The sequence below is a fragment of the Podarcis pityusensis genome (genome assembly GCF_964106645.2).
Source record: "Podarcis pityusensis genome assembly, chromosome: 10".
Classification (NCBI taxonomy): Eukaryota; Metazoa; Chordata; class Lepidosauria; order Squamata; family Lacertidae; genus Podarcis; species Podarcis pityusensis.
The window spans coordinates 501,948-518,547 of record NC_138035.1 but is presented as its reverse complement, the minus strand read 5'-3'; the positions used below and the strand labels follow the sequence as shown (position 1 = coordinate 518,547).

Below are 16,600 nucleotides of genomic sequence, written 5' to 3'. Positions count from 1 at the left end.
CTTTTCAGTGCCAGATTAGGACAGTCCTCTGTCAGAAGACAAGCACAGGATCAGGCAGCACATCATCATTATAAAGAACCATTGGGGTGGGTGTTTCCGCCTGGGATTCCCATGTGCCAGCTGCTTTCCTTCTTCTTCTCCTGCTCTCTCCATGCAATGTGAGGCATTTAGACAGAGGTCCATCTCCAAGAACAGGAGCTTCCCTGAGCACCCATTGAGCTGACCCCAAGCACCTAGCCTTGTCACTAGTTCTCTGACTGACCCAGACCACATTCCCTGGAAGAGATGAAGGCCTGAGTCTCCCAAAATGGTCCATATGGACCTCCTGAGGTCAGTGGGACTATGCAGGTGATTCATGAAGATCTAGAGGTGGAAACGGGGGCAACCACTTGATTTGAAAGGCAGTCCCACAGGACAACAGTATTCCAAGATCATGCTGTGTTATTAAAGATGATTGAGGATTATGAAAGGTTGCTGATACATTACTACCATTTGACATCATACCATTTTTATTTCCTAAAAATTGGGAACATGGGGAGGACATGGGAGAATGTAGGAAATAGGAATGTTGAAATAGGAAAAGGTGCTAATGGCGGTTGATGTGTCCTTTTTTCCCTTTGTTCTCTTCCTTGAAATGCAAGCAGGATTTCCTTTCTGCCCACTCTGAAAAAGGTGATGGAGGAGACAGAATTGCAGGGGACAGGGCACCTTTCGTTTCATTAGGAATAGCCATTAAAATGTGTGAAATTTGGAATATGCTTCACTGAATGAGCACACATAGTTCACATCAACGAACACAAAAAGGAAAGAACCCATTTAAAGGTATGGAGTGCGGAAAGAGCTTCTGTTTCAATGCAAAACTTAGAACACACCAGTGGACTCACAGAGAGAGAAAATGTTTTACGTGCAGGGAGTGTGGGAAGAACTTCAGTCAGAGTGGACACCTTAAATTGCACAAACAAACTCACACAGGGGAGAAACCATTTAAATGTATCGAGTGTGGAAAGAGCTTCTGTTGTAATACAAGCCTTAGATCACATCAATGGACTCATACAGGGAAGAAACCATATAAATGTATTGAGTATGAAAATAGTTTTAGTATCAGTGGAAACCTAAGAAGACATCAACGGACCCACACAGTGGAGAAACCATATAAATGTATGGAGTGCGGAAAGAGCTTTAGTGATAGTGGAAGCCTTAGAAGACATCAATGGATTCACACAGGGGAGAAACCATATAAATGCGTGGAGTGTGGAAACAGCTTTAGTGATAGTGGAAGCCTTAGAAGACATCAACGGATTCACACAGGGGAGAAACCATATGAATGTATGGAGTGCGGAAAAGTCTTCAGTCAGAGTAGACACCTTAAAATACATCAACGGACACACACAGGGGAGAAACCATTTGAATGCATGGAGTGCGGAAAGACCTTTAATGAAAGTGGAAGCCTCAGAAGACATCAATGGACACACACAGGGGAGAAACCATATAAATGTATCGAGTGTGGAAACTGCTTTAGTAAAAGTGGAAGCCTTAGACAACATCAACGGACTCACACAGGGAAGAAACCATATAAATGTATCGAGTGTGGAAAGAGCTTTAGTTATAGTGGAAGCCTTAGGAAACATCAACGGACTCACACAGGAGAGAAACCATATAAATGTATCGAGTGTGGAAAAAGCTTTAGTTATAGTGGAAGCCTTAGGAAACATCAACGGACTCACACACGGGAGAAACCATTTAAAGGTATGGACTGTGGAAGGAGCTTCAGTCTGAGTGGAACCCTTGATTTTTTTCAACAAACTCATACAAAAGACAAACCATATAAATATCAGGAAAGTAGATAGAGGTTCACTCTTAGTGGAAGTTCAGAATCAACAGACTTATGGACAGGAAGAACTTTAAGAGTTGAAACCCTTCACACCATCAACAAACTCAGGAGAAGCAGTTTGAATGAAAAGACTACAGAAAGTGCTTTATTTATAATGGAGTATTTAAGGAACAGGGACGCGGGTGACGCTGTGGGTTAAACCACAGAGCCTGGGACTTGCCGATCAGAAGGTCGGTGGTTCGAATCCCCACGACGGGGTGAGCTCCCGTTGCTTGGTCCCTGCTCCTGCCCACCTAGCATTTCAAAAGCACGTCAAAGTGCAAGTAGATAAATAGGTACCACTCCAGCGGGAAGGTAAACGGTGTTCTGGTTTCCACTCAGAGTCCACTCTTTTCTTCACAGAAATGAACTCAGGAGGAAATCAGTCTTTAATATATGTTGTGTATTTGGAGTTCTGGTACTTACGTGTAAAACTGCATAGTAATGAAATATTGAAGGCAATGTCAAACAATGTTATTATAATCTAGCATGTAAAGTACCTTTTGATAGAGAAGGGGTGAGGGTTTATCTGGACTGCTGGTGGTCAGTAAGGATTAGGGCAGGGCGATATAATGTTCTATACTGGTTTCTAGACCACATCGTGATAACCTTCCAAAAACAATGGATATGGCAACACCCCACAGATCAGACTGTGTTTCTGGGATGCTCATTTGCCTGGAAGCAGCCGGCAGAAAGCTTTTCTTCGTGAAGCCCCTGCAGATTCCGAGTTCCTGACTTCCCTCCCAGACGACAGGAAGCGAAAGACACACATCCATTGCCCTGTGTCCTTCCAGCCTCTTTGCTCCCTTGCTCCCTTCTGCCGGTTTGTGTGCCTGACTTAGATATCCTGTGTGCTGTATTTTTTTACTGCCGAAACTGGATTTGCTCTCAGGAGCTAAGTTTTGTGCCTCACTGGGGACCCAGTGAGAACTGTATGCTTTGAAAGCTCAGTAAACTATTACTGAAGAAGTCCCGCTGCCTCTGTGTGTGTTTTTGACCTCAGTGTGGGACTTGCTCTACACGTGGCCCCTACTCTCCTCCTGCCCTGGAGTTGCTCTACTCAAGCATGCAAGACGGGTGCATCTTTGTGCACTCAAAAGCAAATAAAGTAGGACTCACCTTTCTATGAGAGTACAGTGGTACCTTGGGTTACAGACGCTTCAGGTTACAGACACTTCAGGTTACAGACTCTGCTAACCCAGAAATAGTACTTCGGGTTAAGAACTTTGCTTCAGGATGAGAACAGAAACCGCGCAGTGGCAGCGGGAGGCCCCATTAGCTAAAGTGGTGTCTAAGTTAAGAACAGTTTCAGGTTAAGAACGGACTTCCAGAGGGAATTAAGTTCTTAACCAGAGGTACCACTGTAATGTGTTTTCAACTGTTTTATTGGTTTTTAAAAATTTCGTAATCTGCTCTAGGAGATTCGGATTACAGACAGGGAACTAACAGTAATGATGATGATGTTACATTGCTTAACGCTCCCCCTCCCCAATCATGAATACTTGAGGGCACTCCTTGGTCCATCATGGTCGCTTGAGGCCCATGTCCAGCTCAGGCTACTTCCCCACCCCACATACCTTTTGGGACAGAGAGGACATGGCCCTGGTCTTCCCTGCTCTGCACCAGATGGGATGGTTGCAACGCGCTCTGTGTGGAACTGCCTTGAAGGCGACTCGGGAACTGGCTGAAAATGCAGCAGCCAGATGATTGGCTGGGCTCTTCTCTGCCCCCTTCCTTCCTTCCTTCCTTCCTTCCTTCCTTCCTTCCTTCCTTGCACAGGTGAGATTTTAGGGACCAGGGTATATTTCATGTCCGGATGTTTCCATCTGCGGACAACCTCTGTTATAAAAGGGGACTGATCCATACATCTGAATGGGGTTTATTTGCATGCATTTCCCCGCTCCTGGACCCAAGGGGCCAGCAGCGCATCCATGGAAAGGAAGAGCAGAGCTGCCGCCCTCCTGCGACCCTCCCCGCCCTGACTTGCCCCCCTCTCGCCATGCAGCGCTGGGACCCCCGCTCTCCCCATGGGCCCTATCCTGGGAGAGAGGAGACTCATCGGATCCCAGCAGGCGCCCCCAGGCAGCCTCTGCAGAGCCGAACCAACGGGACCCCCACACGCCCGACTTCTTGCAGGAAAGGGAGGGGTTGGGCTTTCGCTCTGGAGGACCCTGCCCCCCCCCGTCTTACTTTCCTCTCTAGGAATCTAGCTCGTTTCCGTTTAACCCTTGGCAAGCGGAGCGCACCCAACTCACGCCTCTCCCTCTCTCGAGAGCAGGAGCATCGCGCACCAATGGCATCCCGAGAAGGCGGAGCAGGAGATTACTTCCGGCAAGGGATACATTCAGTTTTGGAGAGCAGCTGAACGGCCCCCTAACAGCTGTCCCTTGAACACGGGTCCTAAGAAATCTTCACTGGCTCCCGGTCCTTTTCCGAGGACCATTCAAAGTGCTGGCGCTGACCTTGAAAGCCCTAAATGGTCTCAGCCCAGTAGAAGGGAAGGAGTGTCTCCACGTCCATCGCTCAGCCCGGACACCGAGGTCCAGCTCCGAGGGTCTTCTGGCAGGTCCCTCAGTGCGAGAAGTGGGGTTACAGGGGGCCTTTTCTGTTGTCGTGACTGCCCTGTGGAATGCCCTCCCACCAGATGTCAAGGAGATAAACCATTATAGGCAGCGGCGTAGCGTGGGTTGTCAGCACCCGGAGCAAGGCAAGTAATTTGCGCCCCCTAACCCCTAACCTGCCGCCGCTGCCAGCTTCTTCTTGCTGCTGCCTGGGCTGGCCTGGTGTGGTTCTCTCCCGCGCTCAGCGCTGCGCTGGGCGGCCGCTGCACTGTCCCTCCCCCAGATAGTCCCTCGCTCTCTCTCCGCACCGCACGCCTGGCACCCACCCCCTCCACAGTGGGCGGCGGATTCGCACAGCCAGCACTGCAGTGAGAGAGAGTGAGTGAGCCAGGTAGGGGCAGAGAGCTGTGAGTGCGAGCGTGCCCCCCCCCCAGATGTTCCGCCCGGTGCGGCCGGGCCCCCCTGCACCCCCCACACTACGCCACTGATTATACGACCTTCATAGACGCCTAAAAGCAGCTCCGTATCGGGAAGCTTTTAATATTTCATGTTGGGTCATGTTTTCTTCTATTCTTTTGGAAGCTGCCCAGAGACAATGTTCTTGTTCTTGTTCTACATGTTGTTGGACATCCAGCTTTTAATAGCCAACAACACAGAGATAAAGGGCTGCTTCGTTCTGTGCTTTTGGACTCCTAGGTGTGCTTATGGTTCTGGTGCTTGTGGATCTCATGGGATTTAATGTCTTGCCATTATAAATGCACGGGGATGAGTGCATTTACACAGACACATTTCCGCAAAAAGACCCAAACTCCGGCATGTAGCCGCAGGTGACACAATAGGAGCCTTTCTGCAAATGGCTTTTGCAACACAACTCGCTGGGTGGTAACAAAGTACACACATTTGCCTCTTTGCAACGTAGCCCCGTTTCCTCAATGAATCCACCCATTTCTTGATGAAATGTAACTTCTGCCAGGAAAACCTGAGCTGAAATAGTAAGGAGAGCAAAACAGCAGCCCTGTCTGACCCCCGTCAGCCTCCAGACTCCCCCAGTCACGTGGCAGGAGATTCTTCCTGAGCCCCCCCCCTCCATGAGACGGGTATGACATCATGGATGATCCAGTGATGATCCACATGATCCAAGCAGACTCGTCCAAAGAGCAGATCTCTGGGTCTGAATGAAACGGGTCTGCGATGATGGATTCTGGAGTCAAGAAATCCACCCTTTCCAGTGATCTCTCCGGCTGGCCGGGAAAAGGCAGCGAGCAGGAATCGTCAGGCATCCCGGTTGACAGACTTGTCATGTTGCCAAAACACGAACTCGGAGTCTGATCTGATTTCCAGATACAACTCATTTTGTGACGCAACCGGGGATGTTTTTGGGGGGCTCTCTCTGTGACGGGGGAGGCTACTATCTGAGGGTGCACAAATTGCAACGCGCTTTAGTTCTGGGCTGCTTCACTCCTTGCATGGAGGGGGGGGGCTCTGCGCGCAAATCGATCAACACCTGCCTTGCTTTCTTCCGGGCCTCATTGTGTTACCTCTGACGGAGACACAAAGGATGAATTTTACCTGGATGTCGGGATGTGTGTGTGCTCCATTTTTCCCGTAACACAGGAGTCACAGAGCCCAACTTGCTGCTCAATGTCCACCAAAACATGGACGGATCTAACTTCGTGGCGTGGGGGAGGGAAGGATTTTGCAATGTAAACATTGTGGGGGAGGGGACCACACTTTGCAGCTGGATTGCCGGGATCAGCCCCTCCCCCGCTCTCCTGATCACAGAAGGAAGGGGGGAGGGGGGAAACCTTCCTCTCCTCCCCCCCTCAATTCTTTCCCTCCCCTCCCGGCACCTCCTCCTCTCACCCCGCCCCCACAACCCCAATTCCCGTCCCCCATACGTTGCACCCCTTCCTCCTCCTCTTCCTCCTCCTCCTCCAATCCGGCTTCTGCTCCAGGAATGGGGGGGAAGGTATCCCCCTCCCAAACTGCCTGCTTTTCCCGGATGTGGAGCTTCCACTCCGGATTGCTGCTCTGCCCCATAGCTCTAGGGGGCGCGCTTTCGGACCCCCCCCCCTGTGGATGTTGGAGGAAAGGAAAGGAGAATCGGGAGCGAGGACAAAGAGGTAAAGGGGTTGCGGGGGGGGGGAGAGAGGGGAGAAAAGGATCCAGAGACCCCCGCCAGCTCCCACAAGCGCCTTCTGTGGGCCCCGTGGCAGGGCCTGGATCCCGGCACGCGTGCTGCGAAGGAGGCTTTCATTGGCCCCTCAGGCGCCTTGGCAGTGGCAGACATGGGGCGCGCACCCAGGGGGTCCCCACGAGCGCCCCTTGCCCCGTTTCCACTGGCTCCGTGCGGAGAGAGGCGAGCTATGGGAAGGTTAACTGGCGCAAGAGACGCCTGGATAGAGACCCCCCTGCCCCTCCCTTGCGCGTGTTGGTGGCCCCCTCCGGATGGAGAGATGGGACCGCCGGGCGAGGGGTGAGCCGAGCCACGTGGGGTCTTTGGGTTAATATAAGTTTTAAAAACTGCTCCTGTTTACCCAAGAGCCCATATAGAGGCCTTTTGTAGGTTCTCTATCTGTAGGAGAAAATTAACAGAGACCAACCAGAGAATACTGAGAAGCAAAGCAGCTAGTAAGCCTGATCTTTAATAATAATAATAATAATAATAATAATAATAATATTTATACCCCGCCCTCCCTGGCCGAAGCTGGGCTCAGAACCGCTAACAACAGGAAAATAGACAACATTCTGAAATCGTTTCCTTATAAAATCAGTTTAAATCCGATTCATGGCAACTGTTAACAGGGTCCTCACTCACCACATGCAGAAGAGAGGAGGACCCAGAATCAAGGTGTGTCCGCCCTTATATAGACATTTTAAATTGCCCACGCTGGAGTCCAAGACCACCCCCAGAAACATCATACATACAACACAGAAAAGGTGGTCTACAACAGAAATATATGGGTTTCGGCCACTCTTTTGTTATTATAACTACTTAATTCCTTAATCTAGGTCACAGGTCACAGGCTCACATCCTGTTCATATCTGGAATGTGCCCTTTAGACAGGATTTGTGAGGAAAGAGACAATGGGGAGGTTTCCCACTTGCAGAGAAATATTTGAGGTCGATTTGTGCAAGACCTTTTCTGTGGGGTTTCAGACATGTGGTTTATATATACAATTATGAACATTTTTATTATTATTTATGACCTTAAAATTCTTATAACAGGATGCAGGGGAGAATCTGGGAGAAAAGGAGGGGGCCGAGGAAGTGGGGGGGGGGAGACGTCTCCATCGTGGCACCCAAGGGGAATCTCCGGAAGGGCCACCTAGGCCTCTCCCTCCTGCTTAGGAAGGAGACCAGAGAGGGATCCCTGGATAGTTGGGGGTCCTGTCCCCCCACTCCTTCCTTCCTGCAACCTACATCCTCCTTCCACCCCATAAACCCCTGCCCTGTCCAGACGCAGCCATTCTGCCCAGTCCAACCATTGTTCCCCCTGGAGAGGAGAGGAAATCCCGAGTGGAAGAGGGGAGGGGGGTGGCCTTCTCAGAAGCGGCTCTTTGTTTCCACAATCCCACCCAGGAAGCAGCCAGATACCTTTTCCTCTCTCTCAGGCTTCCATCTTTAAGTGTAGTTTCCACTGCCTGGTTCATTGAGGATGAGGATAATGTACACCTGTCATCAGAAACAGGGGTGCAGAGTCCATGGAATGGCTCAAAAGCATTTCTGTTCCTCTTATTCTTTGTAGGCAATGTCAGAGTGACTGACAAGCTGAGATACAACCTATCAGCATCTGATGACAGCCATTGCACGAATCTTCCCAGTCAAAGGACCCATTTTCATGATAGACAGTGCCTGTGGCTGGAGGCTCTACACACCGGGTGTGCCTGTGCAGGCCAAAGACTGTCAGTATTAGCACAGGTGAAGTGTGTGATCTTCCCAAATTTACAGACTGTGTGTGAATGAGAGTTTGTGGGTGAGATTATAATTTACGGCAACCCTGTGATTTTCTCCACCCATAACATTTTGTAAGCTAATATTGCAGTACAAATTCCAAAATAACTACAAAAAGTCACAAGATAGTAATAACAATTGCATTTATTCTCTGGGCAGCTTACAGAACATATAAGAAAGAGTAAAGCATCCAAATTTAAAAACCTCCCGATACAGAGCTGCCTTCAGCTGCCTTCTAAATGTCAGATAGTTGCTCATTTCCTTGACCTCTGAAGGGAGGGCGTTCCATGGGGCAGGAGGCCATCTGCCTGGTTCCCTGGAACTTCGCTTCTCACAGTGAGGGAACCAGCAGAAGACCATGACACATGAAAGGTCAGAACCAACAGTTTGAATTGTGCTGAGAAATACACTGGGAGTCAAGGAAGATCCTTTAGGACCAGTGATATGTGGTCTCAGCAGCTACTACCAGTCACTAGTTTAGGTCCACATTCTGGGTTAGTTGCAGCTTCTGAGTCACCTTCAAAGGTAGCCCCATGTATAGTACATGGCAGTAGTCTAACCAGGAGATAACCAGAGCATGGACTACTCTGGCAAAACAGTCAGCGGACAGGGAAGGTCTCAGCCTGCGCACCAGATGGAGCTGATAGACAGCTGCCCTGGACATAGAAATGACCTCCATGGACAGCTGTGAGTTCAAAATCAAGGACCAGGGAGTCGCCCACACCTGTCTGTCCCCTGTCACCAAGGGGCAGTACTTCTGTCTTGTCAGGATTCAACCTCAATCTGTTAGCTGCCATCCATCCTCCAATCACCTCCAGACAGCCACACAGGGCATTCACCGCCTTCACTGGTTCCAATTTAAAAGAGAGGAAGAGCTGGGTATCATCCACATACTGGTGAACACCCAAGCCAAACCCCCTGATGATCTCTCTCAGCAGCTTCATATAGATATTAAAAAGCATAGGGGAGCACACAGGGGTCTGAACACTCATCCCCCAACACCACTTTCTGGACACGGCCCAGGAGGAAGGAGGGGAACCACCGTATAACAGGGCCCGAGCTCCCCTAGAGGGTCCAGAGGGATACAATGGTCAGAGGTCTCCAAAGCCGCTGAGATCCAGCAGAACCAGGAAATAGCTTCACCCTCAGCCTCTAACCCATCATGGATCATCAACCAGGGCAGTTTCAATCTCATTATGTGGCTTGAATCACGATTGGAAGGATAATGGTGGCAGGACCTTTCTTGGTCCTGCAGCCCACAACAGCTTCAGCTGCAATACTTTTAAAAGCTTTGATGGGGCCACCGGATGGAAGTCTGGGCAGTGTGTTTGGGGGTTCTGGGCTGCCTAGACTACCAGACCCCCTTCTCAGCCTGGCTGATATGATCCCAAGGAAAGCAGAGCAGTAGGTTGGGCACCAGCTTGGCTGCAGGAGTTGAATGAAGAAGGTGTGCAGGACACCATCCAACTGTCTTAGAGGCTCCACTCTGGATTTGTGTGGGTTTCCTTCCATAGCCTTTTCTTCTCCTGAAGACAACTCAAGAGGCAGTGAAGGTTTAGGACCAGAGTTTTCCTTCTCAATGGGCTCCCTTCCCAGGTGGATGTGCCCCATCTGCCCTTCACTTTCCTCTTCAGCACGGGCAGAATCTGCCTTCTTGACTGTGGGATTCACTGTTGTTCTCATCCTCTCTATCCACCAGGGCCTGCCTTCACCTGCAGCAGAATTCCCCAACCCACCAAGGATTTGAGACCCATCAGCTATCCTCACCTGGTTTTGCCGGCCGGTGAGCCATTCCTGGGATTGTGGCCCCTGTTACACGCTGACAGCTTCTAGAAGCCACAGGTGAGAGCTGAGTGCAGGGTGGGGACCAATGGTGGATAAATAACCCCAGAAGGTGCATGACATGTCCCCCAGCAAAGGTACTACCGCTCCCCTAACAGCCCATGACATCATATAATTATGATATTTGAGACAGAACAGGAAGAAATTCATGTCTCCAGAAATAACACGACTTCAGGCCATTAATGAATCAATACTATATATTCAAGGATGAAGTTTCATTTAAGTACAGTTATCTCCTTGCCTTGAATATCCTGCTTTTCAGCGCCAGATTAGGATAGTCCTCTGTCAGAAGACAAGCACAGGATCAGGCAGCACATCATCATTATAAAGAACCATTGGGGTGGGTGTTTCCGCCTGGGATCCCCATGTGCCATATGCTTTCCTTCCGCTTCTCCTGCTCTCTCCATGCAATGTGAGGCATGTAGATGGAGGTCAGTCTCCAAGAACAGGAGCTTCCCTGAGCACCCATTCAGCTGACCCCAAGCACCAAGCCTTGTCACTAGTTCTCTGACTGACCCAGACCACAGTCCCCAGAAAAGACGCAGACCTGGGAATCCCAAAATAATGACATAATAATAATAATTTATAATAGCCTGCCCATCTGGCTGGGTTTCCCCAGCCACTCTGGGTGGCTCCCAACAGAACATTAAAAACAGAATAAAACATTAAAGATTAAAAACTTCCCTAAACAGGGCTGCCTTCAGACGTCTTCTAAAAGTCAGATAGTTTATTTATATTGACATCTGGTGGGAGGGTGTTCCACAGGGCTGGCTCCGATACCAAGAAGGCCCTCTGCCTGGTTCCCTGTAACCTCAATTCTCGCAGGGAGGGAACCGCCAGGAGGCCCTCAGAGCTGGACCTCAGTGTCTGGGCTGGACGATGGGGGTGGAAACGATCCTTCAGGTATACTGGGCTGAGGTCCTTTAGGGCTTTAATGGTCAGCACCAACACTTTGAATTCTGCTTGGAAATGTACTGGGAGGCAATGTAGGTCTTTCAGGACCAGTGTTATATAGTCTAGGCGACGACTACCAGTCACTAGTCTAGCTGCTGCATTCCGGATTACAGTGGTGCCTCGCAAGACGAAAATAATCCGTTCCGCGAGTCTCTTCGTCTAGCGGTTTTTTCGTCTTGCGAAGCAACCCGCTTAGCGGATTAGCGCTATTAGCGGTTTAGCGGCTATTAAAGGCTTAGCGGCTAAAAGGCTATTAGCGGCTTAGCAGCTTAGAAAAAGGGGGGGAGCGAAAAAAATCGCAAGACTCGCAAGACGTTTTCGTCTTCCGAAGCAAGCCCATAGGGAAATTCATCTTGCGAAGCGCATCGAAAAACGGAAAACCCTTTCGTCTAGCGGGTTTTTCGTCTTGCGAGGCATTCGTCTTGCGGGGCACCACTGTAGTTGAAATTTCCGGATCACCTTCAAAGAGCGTGTTGCAGTAGTCTAAGCAGGAAATAAAAAGAGCATGCACCACTCTGGCGAGACAGTCTGCGGGCAGGTAGGGTCTCATGCTGCGTACCAGATGGAGCTGGTGGACACAGAATTGACCTGTGCCTCCATGGACAGCTGTGAGTCCAAAATGACTCACAGGTTGTGCACCTGGTCCTTCAGGGCCACAGTTACGCCATCAGGACCAGGGATCCCCCCACGTGCCCACCCTTGTCCCCCAGGGACAGTACTTCTGTCTTGTCAGGGTTCAACCTCAATCTGTTAGCCGCCATCCATCCTCCAAACACCTTCAGGCACCCAAACAGGACATTCACTGCCTACACTGGTTCCAATTTAAAAGAGAGGTAGAGCTGAGTATCATTCGCATGGATCGAAATCATCTGCATCCTCCAGGCGTGCCTGGAGGTGTTCAGCAAACAATCGCTCAATCACCTTGCCCAAGAGTGGAAGATTTGAAACTGAGTGATAGTTGGCCATATTGGCTGCATCTAAATATGTTTTTTTAAGAAACTTTTTAATAACTGCCTCTCTCAGCTGGTCTGGGAAGGCTCCCCAATCGTCCAAGAAGCCTGTCCACATCCTCGGGGGTAACAGATTGGAATTGATCCCACGCAGCTTGACTAGGCAGGACTCCAGCACTCTCCCGCCCTGGCCCTGCTCCCACAGTGGAGTCTACCTCTTTCTGAATCTGAGCGACTTTATCTGCAAAAAACTTTGCAAAATCATTGCAGGAGATCTTGGGGGCCTTACCTGGCCCCAATGGAGCAAGTGGTTCCGTTAAATTGCAAACCACCTGAAAGAGTCTCCTGCTGCTGTTTTCTGCAGATGCAGTAGAGGTGGTGAAGAAGGTCGTCTTTGCCATCCCTATTGCCACTTGGTAGACTCAATGTTGAGCTCTTTTTTTAAAAAAATCATTTTTATTAAGTTTCCCATTTTACCAATCCAATCAAATCAGATTGAATGTTCGAAATTATACAAATACATATCAAATAGTCCAAATATTCTGCCTAAATTATACTTTTTTTGTTGGGACTTCCCATGTTTCAAGTTTGGGGGGCTCTGATCATCCCATATCTCTGCTGCCTTGAATAGTCTTTCCAATAGTTCCTTTAAATCTTCCTGTTGTTAACCTTCAATGTTGAGCTCTAACATGTGTCTGGTCAAATTCAGATTGAGTCCATATGGACCTCCTGAGGCCAGTGGGACTGTGCAGGTGATTTATGAAGATCTTGAGGTGCTAACGGAGGGAACCACTTAATTTGAAAGGCAGTCTCACAGGACAACGGTATTCCAAGATCATGCTGCTTTATTAATGACGATTGAGGATTATGAAAGGTTGCTGATGCATTACTATCATTTGACATCATTGCATTTTCATTTCCTAAAAATTGGGAACATGGGTAGGATGTGGAAGAATGTAGGAGATGTTGAAATAAGAAAAGTTGCTAATGGAGTTTGATGCGCCTTTTTTTCCTGCACTCTCTCCCCTGAAACCCAAACAGGATTTCCTTTCCTCCCATTCTGAAGATGGTGATGGAGAAGAACGTCAGAATTCTGGAGGATGGGGCACCTTTCGTTTCATTAGGAATAGCCATTGAAATGTGTGAAATGTGGAATATGCTTCACTGAATCAGCACACATAGTTCACATCAACGAACATAAAAAGGAAAGAACCCATTTAAAGGTATGGAGAGTGGAAAAAGTTTAACTGACAGTGGAAAACTTAGAACACATCAGCGGACTCACATGGACAAGAAAGGATTCAAATGCAGGAAGTGTGGGAAGAACTTCAGTCAGAGTAGACAACTTAAATTACACGAACGGACTCACACGGGTGAAAAACCATATGAATGTCTGGAGTGTAGAAAGAGCTTTAGTGATAGTGGAAGCCTTAGAAAACATCAACGGACTCACACAGGGGAGAAACCATTTAAATGCATGGAGTGCGGAAAGAACTTCAGTCAGAATGGAAACCTTAAATTACACGAACGGACTCACACGGGTGAAAAACCATATGAATGTATGGAGTGTGGGAAGAGCTTCAACCAGAGTGGAAGCCTTAAATTACACGAACGGACTCACATGGATGAAAAACCATATGACTGCAAGGAGTGTGGGAAGAGCTTCAGACAGAATGGAAACCTTAAATTACACCAACGGACTCATACAGGTGAAAAACCATATGAATGTATGGAGTGTGGGAAGAACTTCAGTCAGAGGGGACACCTTAAATTACACGAACGGACTCACAAAAGGGAGAAACCTTTTAAATGTATGGAGTGTGGAAAGAGCTTCCGTCGAAGAGATACACTTAGAATACATCAACGGACTCACACAGGGGAGAAACTATTTACATGTACGGAATGTGGGATGGCCTTCAGTCAAATTGGAAACCTCAATAAACATCAACAGAGGCATTCAGGGGAGAAACCATTTAAATGTATGGAGTGTGGAAAGAGCTTCAGTCAGGGTGGAGCTCTAAGTATACACCAACGAATTCACACAGGGGAGAAACCGTTTAAATGTGTGCAGTGTGGGAAGTGCTTCAGTTTCAGTGCAAGCCTTAGATCACATCAACGGACTCACACAGGGGAGAAACCATATAAATGTGTGGAGTGTGAGAAGTGCTTCAGTTTCAGCGCAAGCCTTAGATTACATCAACGGACTCACACAGGGGAGAAACCACATGAATGTATGGAGTGTGGAAAGAGCTTCAGTCGGATTGGAAGCCTTAGAATACATCAACGGACGCATACAGGGGAGAAACCATTTAAATGTATGGAGTGTGGAAAGAGCTTTAGTGAGCGTGGAAGCCTTAGAATGCACAAACGGACGCATACAGGGGAAAAACCATTTAAATGCATGGTGTGCGGAACAAGCTTTAGTGATCGTGGAAGCCGTACGAAACATCAAAATATTCACACAGGGGAGAAACCATTTAAATGTATGGAGTGTGGAAAGGACTTCAGGTTCAATACAAACCTTAGAAAACATCAATTGACTCACACAGGGGAGAAACCATTTAAATGCATGGAGTGTGGAAAGGACTTCAGTCAGAGTGCACACCTTAGAAAACATCAACTGACTCACACAGGGGAGAAACCATTTAAATGTATGGAGTGTGGAAAGAGCTTCAGTTGCAATCCTACCCTTAGATCACATCAACGGACTCACACAGGCGAGGGGAAACCATTTAAATGTATGGAGTGTGGAAAGACCTTCAGTTACACATCTACCCTTAGAACACATCAGCGGATTCACACAGGGGAGAAACCATTTAAATGTATGGAATGTGGAAAGAGCTTCAATCAGAATGGAAGCCTTAAATTACACCAACGGACTCACACAAAGGAGAAACAATTTAAATGCATGGAGTGCGGAAAGAGGTTCAGTTACACATCTACCCTTAGAACACATCAACGGACTCACACAGGCAAGGGGGAAACCATTTAAAGGTATGGTGTACAGAAAATGCTTCAGTCAGAGTGGAAATCTTAGAAAACATCAGCAGACATACAGGAAAGCAACAATTTAAATGTATGGTGTGTGAAAGGAGCTTCAGTCCGTGTGGAACCCTTGATTTACATGAACAAACTCACACATGAGACAAACCATATACCTAAATGTCAAGTAGACAGAGGTTCAGTCCTAGTGGAATCCTACATCTACAGACTCATGGACAGGAAGAACTTTAACAGTTGACACCCTACAAACCCATCAACCCTCAAAGAGGAGAAGCTGTTTAAAGGGAAAGATTGCAGAAAGTGCTTTACTCATAATGGAGTTTTTAAGGAACATCTAAGGACTCAGAGGGGAGAACCCATTTAGATGTATGGAGTGAGGAACATGTTCCTTTCACAGTCCACTCTTTTCTTCACAGCAATGAACTCAGCAGGAAATCAATCTTAACAGCATGATGTGCATGTGTAGTTCTTGTGTTTATATAAAAAATTGTGTAGAAATGAAATAATGAAGGCAACTTCTCACAATAGTGAGTATAATCTAAGATGTAAAGTTACAGATAGGTAGCCGTGTTGGTCTGCCATAGTCAAAATAAAAAAAATCCTTCCAGTAGCACCTTTAAGACCAACTAAGTTAGTTCTTGGTATGAGCTTTCGTGTGCAAGCACACTTCTTCAGATACACCAGTGTATCTGAAGAAGTGTGCTTGCACACGAAAGCTCATACCAAGAACTAACTTAGTTGGTCTTAAAGGTGCTACTGGAAGGATTTTTTTTATTTTGACTAAGATGTAAAGTACCTTTTGATAGAGAGGGAGAGAGAGTGAATCAGGATTGCTGGTGGTGAGGATTAGGGCTGGGCAATATATTGTCCAATACCAGTTTCTAGACCACATCATGATAACCTTTCAAAAACAATGGATATGGCAATACAGCACGAACCACAGTGTGTGTTTCTGGGATGTGCCTGCAAGCAGCTGGCAGAAAGCTTTTCTTCGTGAAGCCCCTGAATATGCTGAGTTGCTGACTTCCCTCCCAGACGACAGGAAGCGAAAGACACACCTCCATTGCCCTGTGTCCTTCCAGCCTCTTTCCTCCCTTGCTCCCTTCTGCCGGTTTGTGTGCCTGACTTGGATATCCTGCATGCTGTATTTTTTTACTGCTGAAACTGGATTTGCTCTCAGGAGCTACGTTTTGTGCCTCACTGGGGACCCAGTGAGAACTGTATGCTTTGAAAGCTCAGTAAACTATTACTGAAGAAGTCCTGCTGCCTCTGTGTGTGTTTTTGACCTCAGTGTGGGAATTGCTCTACATGTGGCCCCTACCCTGCTGCTACTTGGCCCATGCCCTGGAGTTTCTCTACTCAAGCATGCAAGACGGTTTTTGCACCAAACTCTTTCACACACACCCCACCGCATGATCTCTCAGCACTGCTTCTTCACCAGAACTTCATCGCTGCCTCCTGCGCGT

The 16,600-nt window shown here is 48.1% G+C and overlaps 2 protein-coding genes across 6 annotated transcripts in view; both read left to right on the top strand.

Moving 5' to 3' along the window:
* LOC308486372 (uncharacterized protein) overlaps positions 1-2,842 on the top strand; it is a 53,824-nt gene extending 50,982 nt beyond the window's left edge. Inside the window, exon 3 of the mRNA XM_081023181.1 lies at positions 645-2,842. Coding sequence (XP_080879307.1) covers positions 768-1,847 — 1,080 coding nt within the window. The 5' untranslated portion in view covers positions 645-767 and the 3' untranslated portion in view covers positions 1,848-2,842. The remainder of the gene's footprint in view (positions 1-644) is intronic.
* LOC308486285 (uncharacterized protein) overlaps positions 1-15,596 on the top strand; it is a 67,329-nt gene extending 51,733 nt beyond the window's left edge. Inside the window, exons 1-4 of one of the 5 annotated variants that reach the window (XM_081022971.1) lie at positions 6,365-6,554; positions 8,180-8,352; positions 10,085-10,227; positions 13,173-15,596. In XM_081022971.1, the coding sequence (XP_080879097.1) occupies positions 13,357-15,123 (1,767 nt within the window). In that variant the 5' untranslated portion in view covers positions 6,365-6,554; positions 8,180-8,352; positions 10,085-10,227; positions 13,173-13,356 and the 3' untranslated portion in view covers positions 15,124-15,596. Of the gene's footprint in view, positions 1-6,364; positions 6,555-8,179; positions 8,353-10,084; positions 10,228-13,172 lie in introns of those variants that run through there. The other 4 variants (XM_081022970.1, XM_081022969.1, XM_081022973.1 and 1 more) reach the window with 4 other exon arrangements.
* The last annotated feature ends 1,004 nt before the right edge of the window (positions 15,597-16,600 follow it).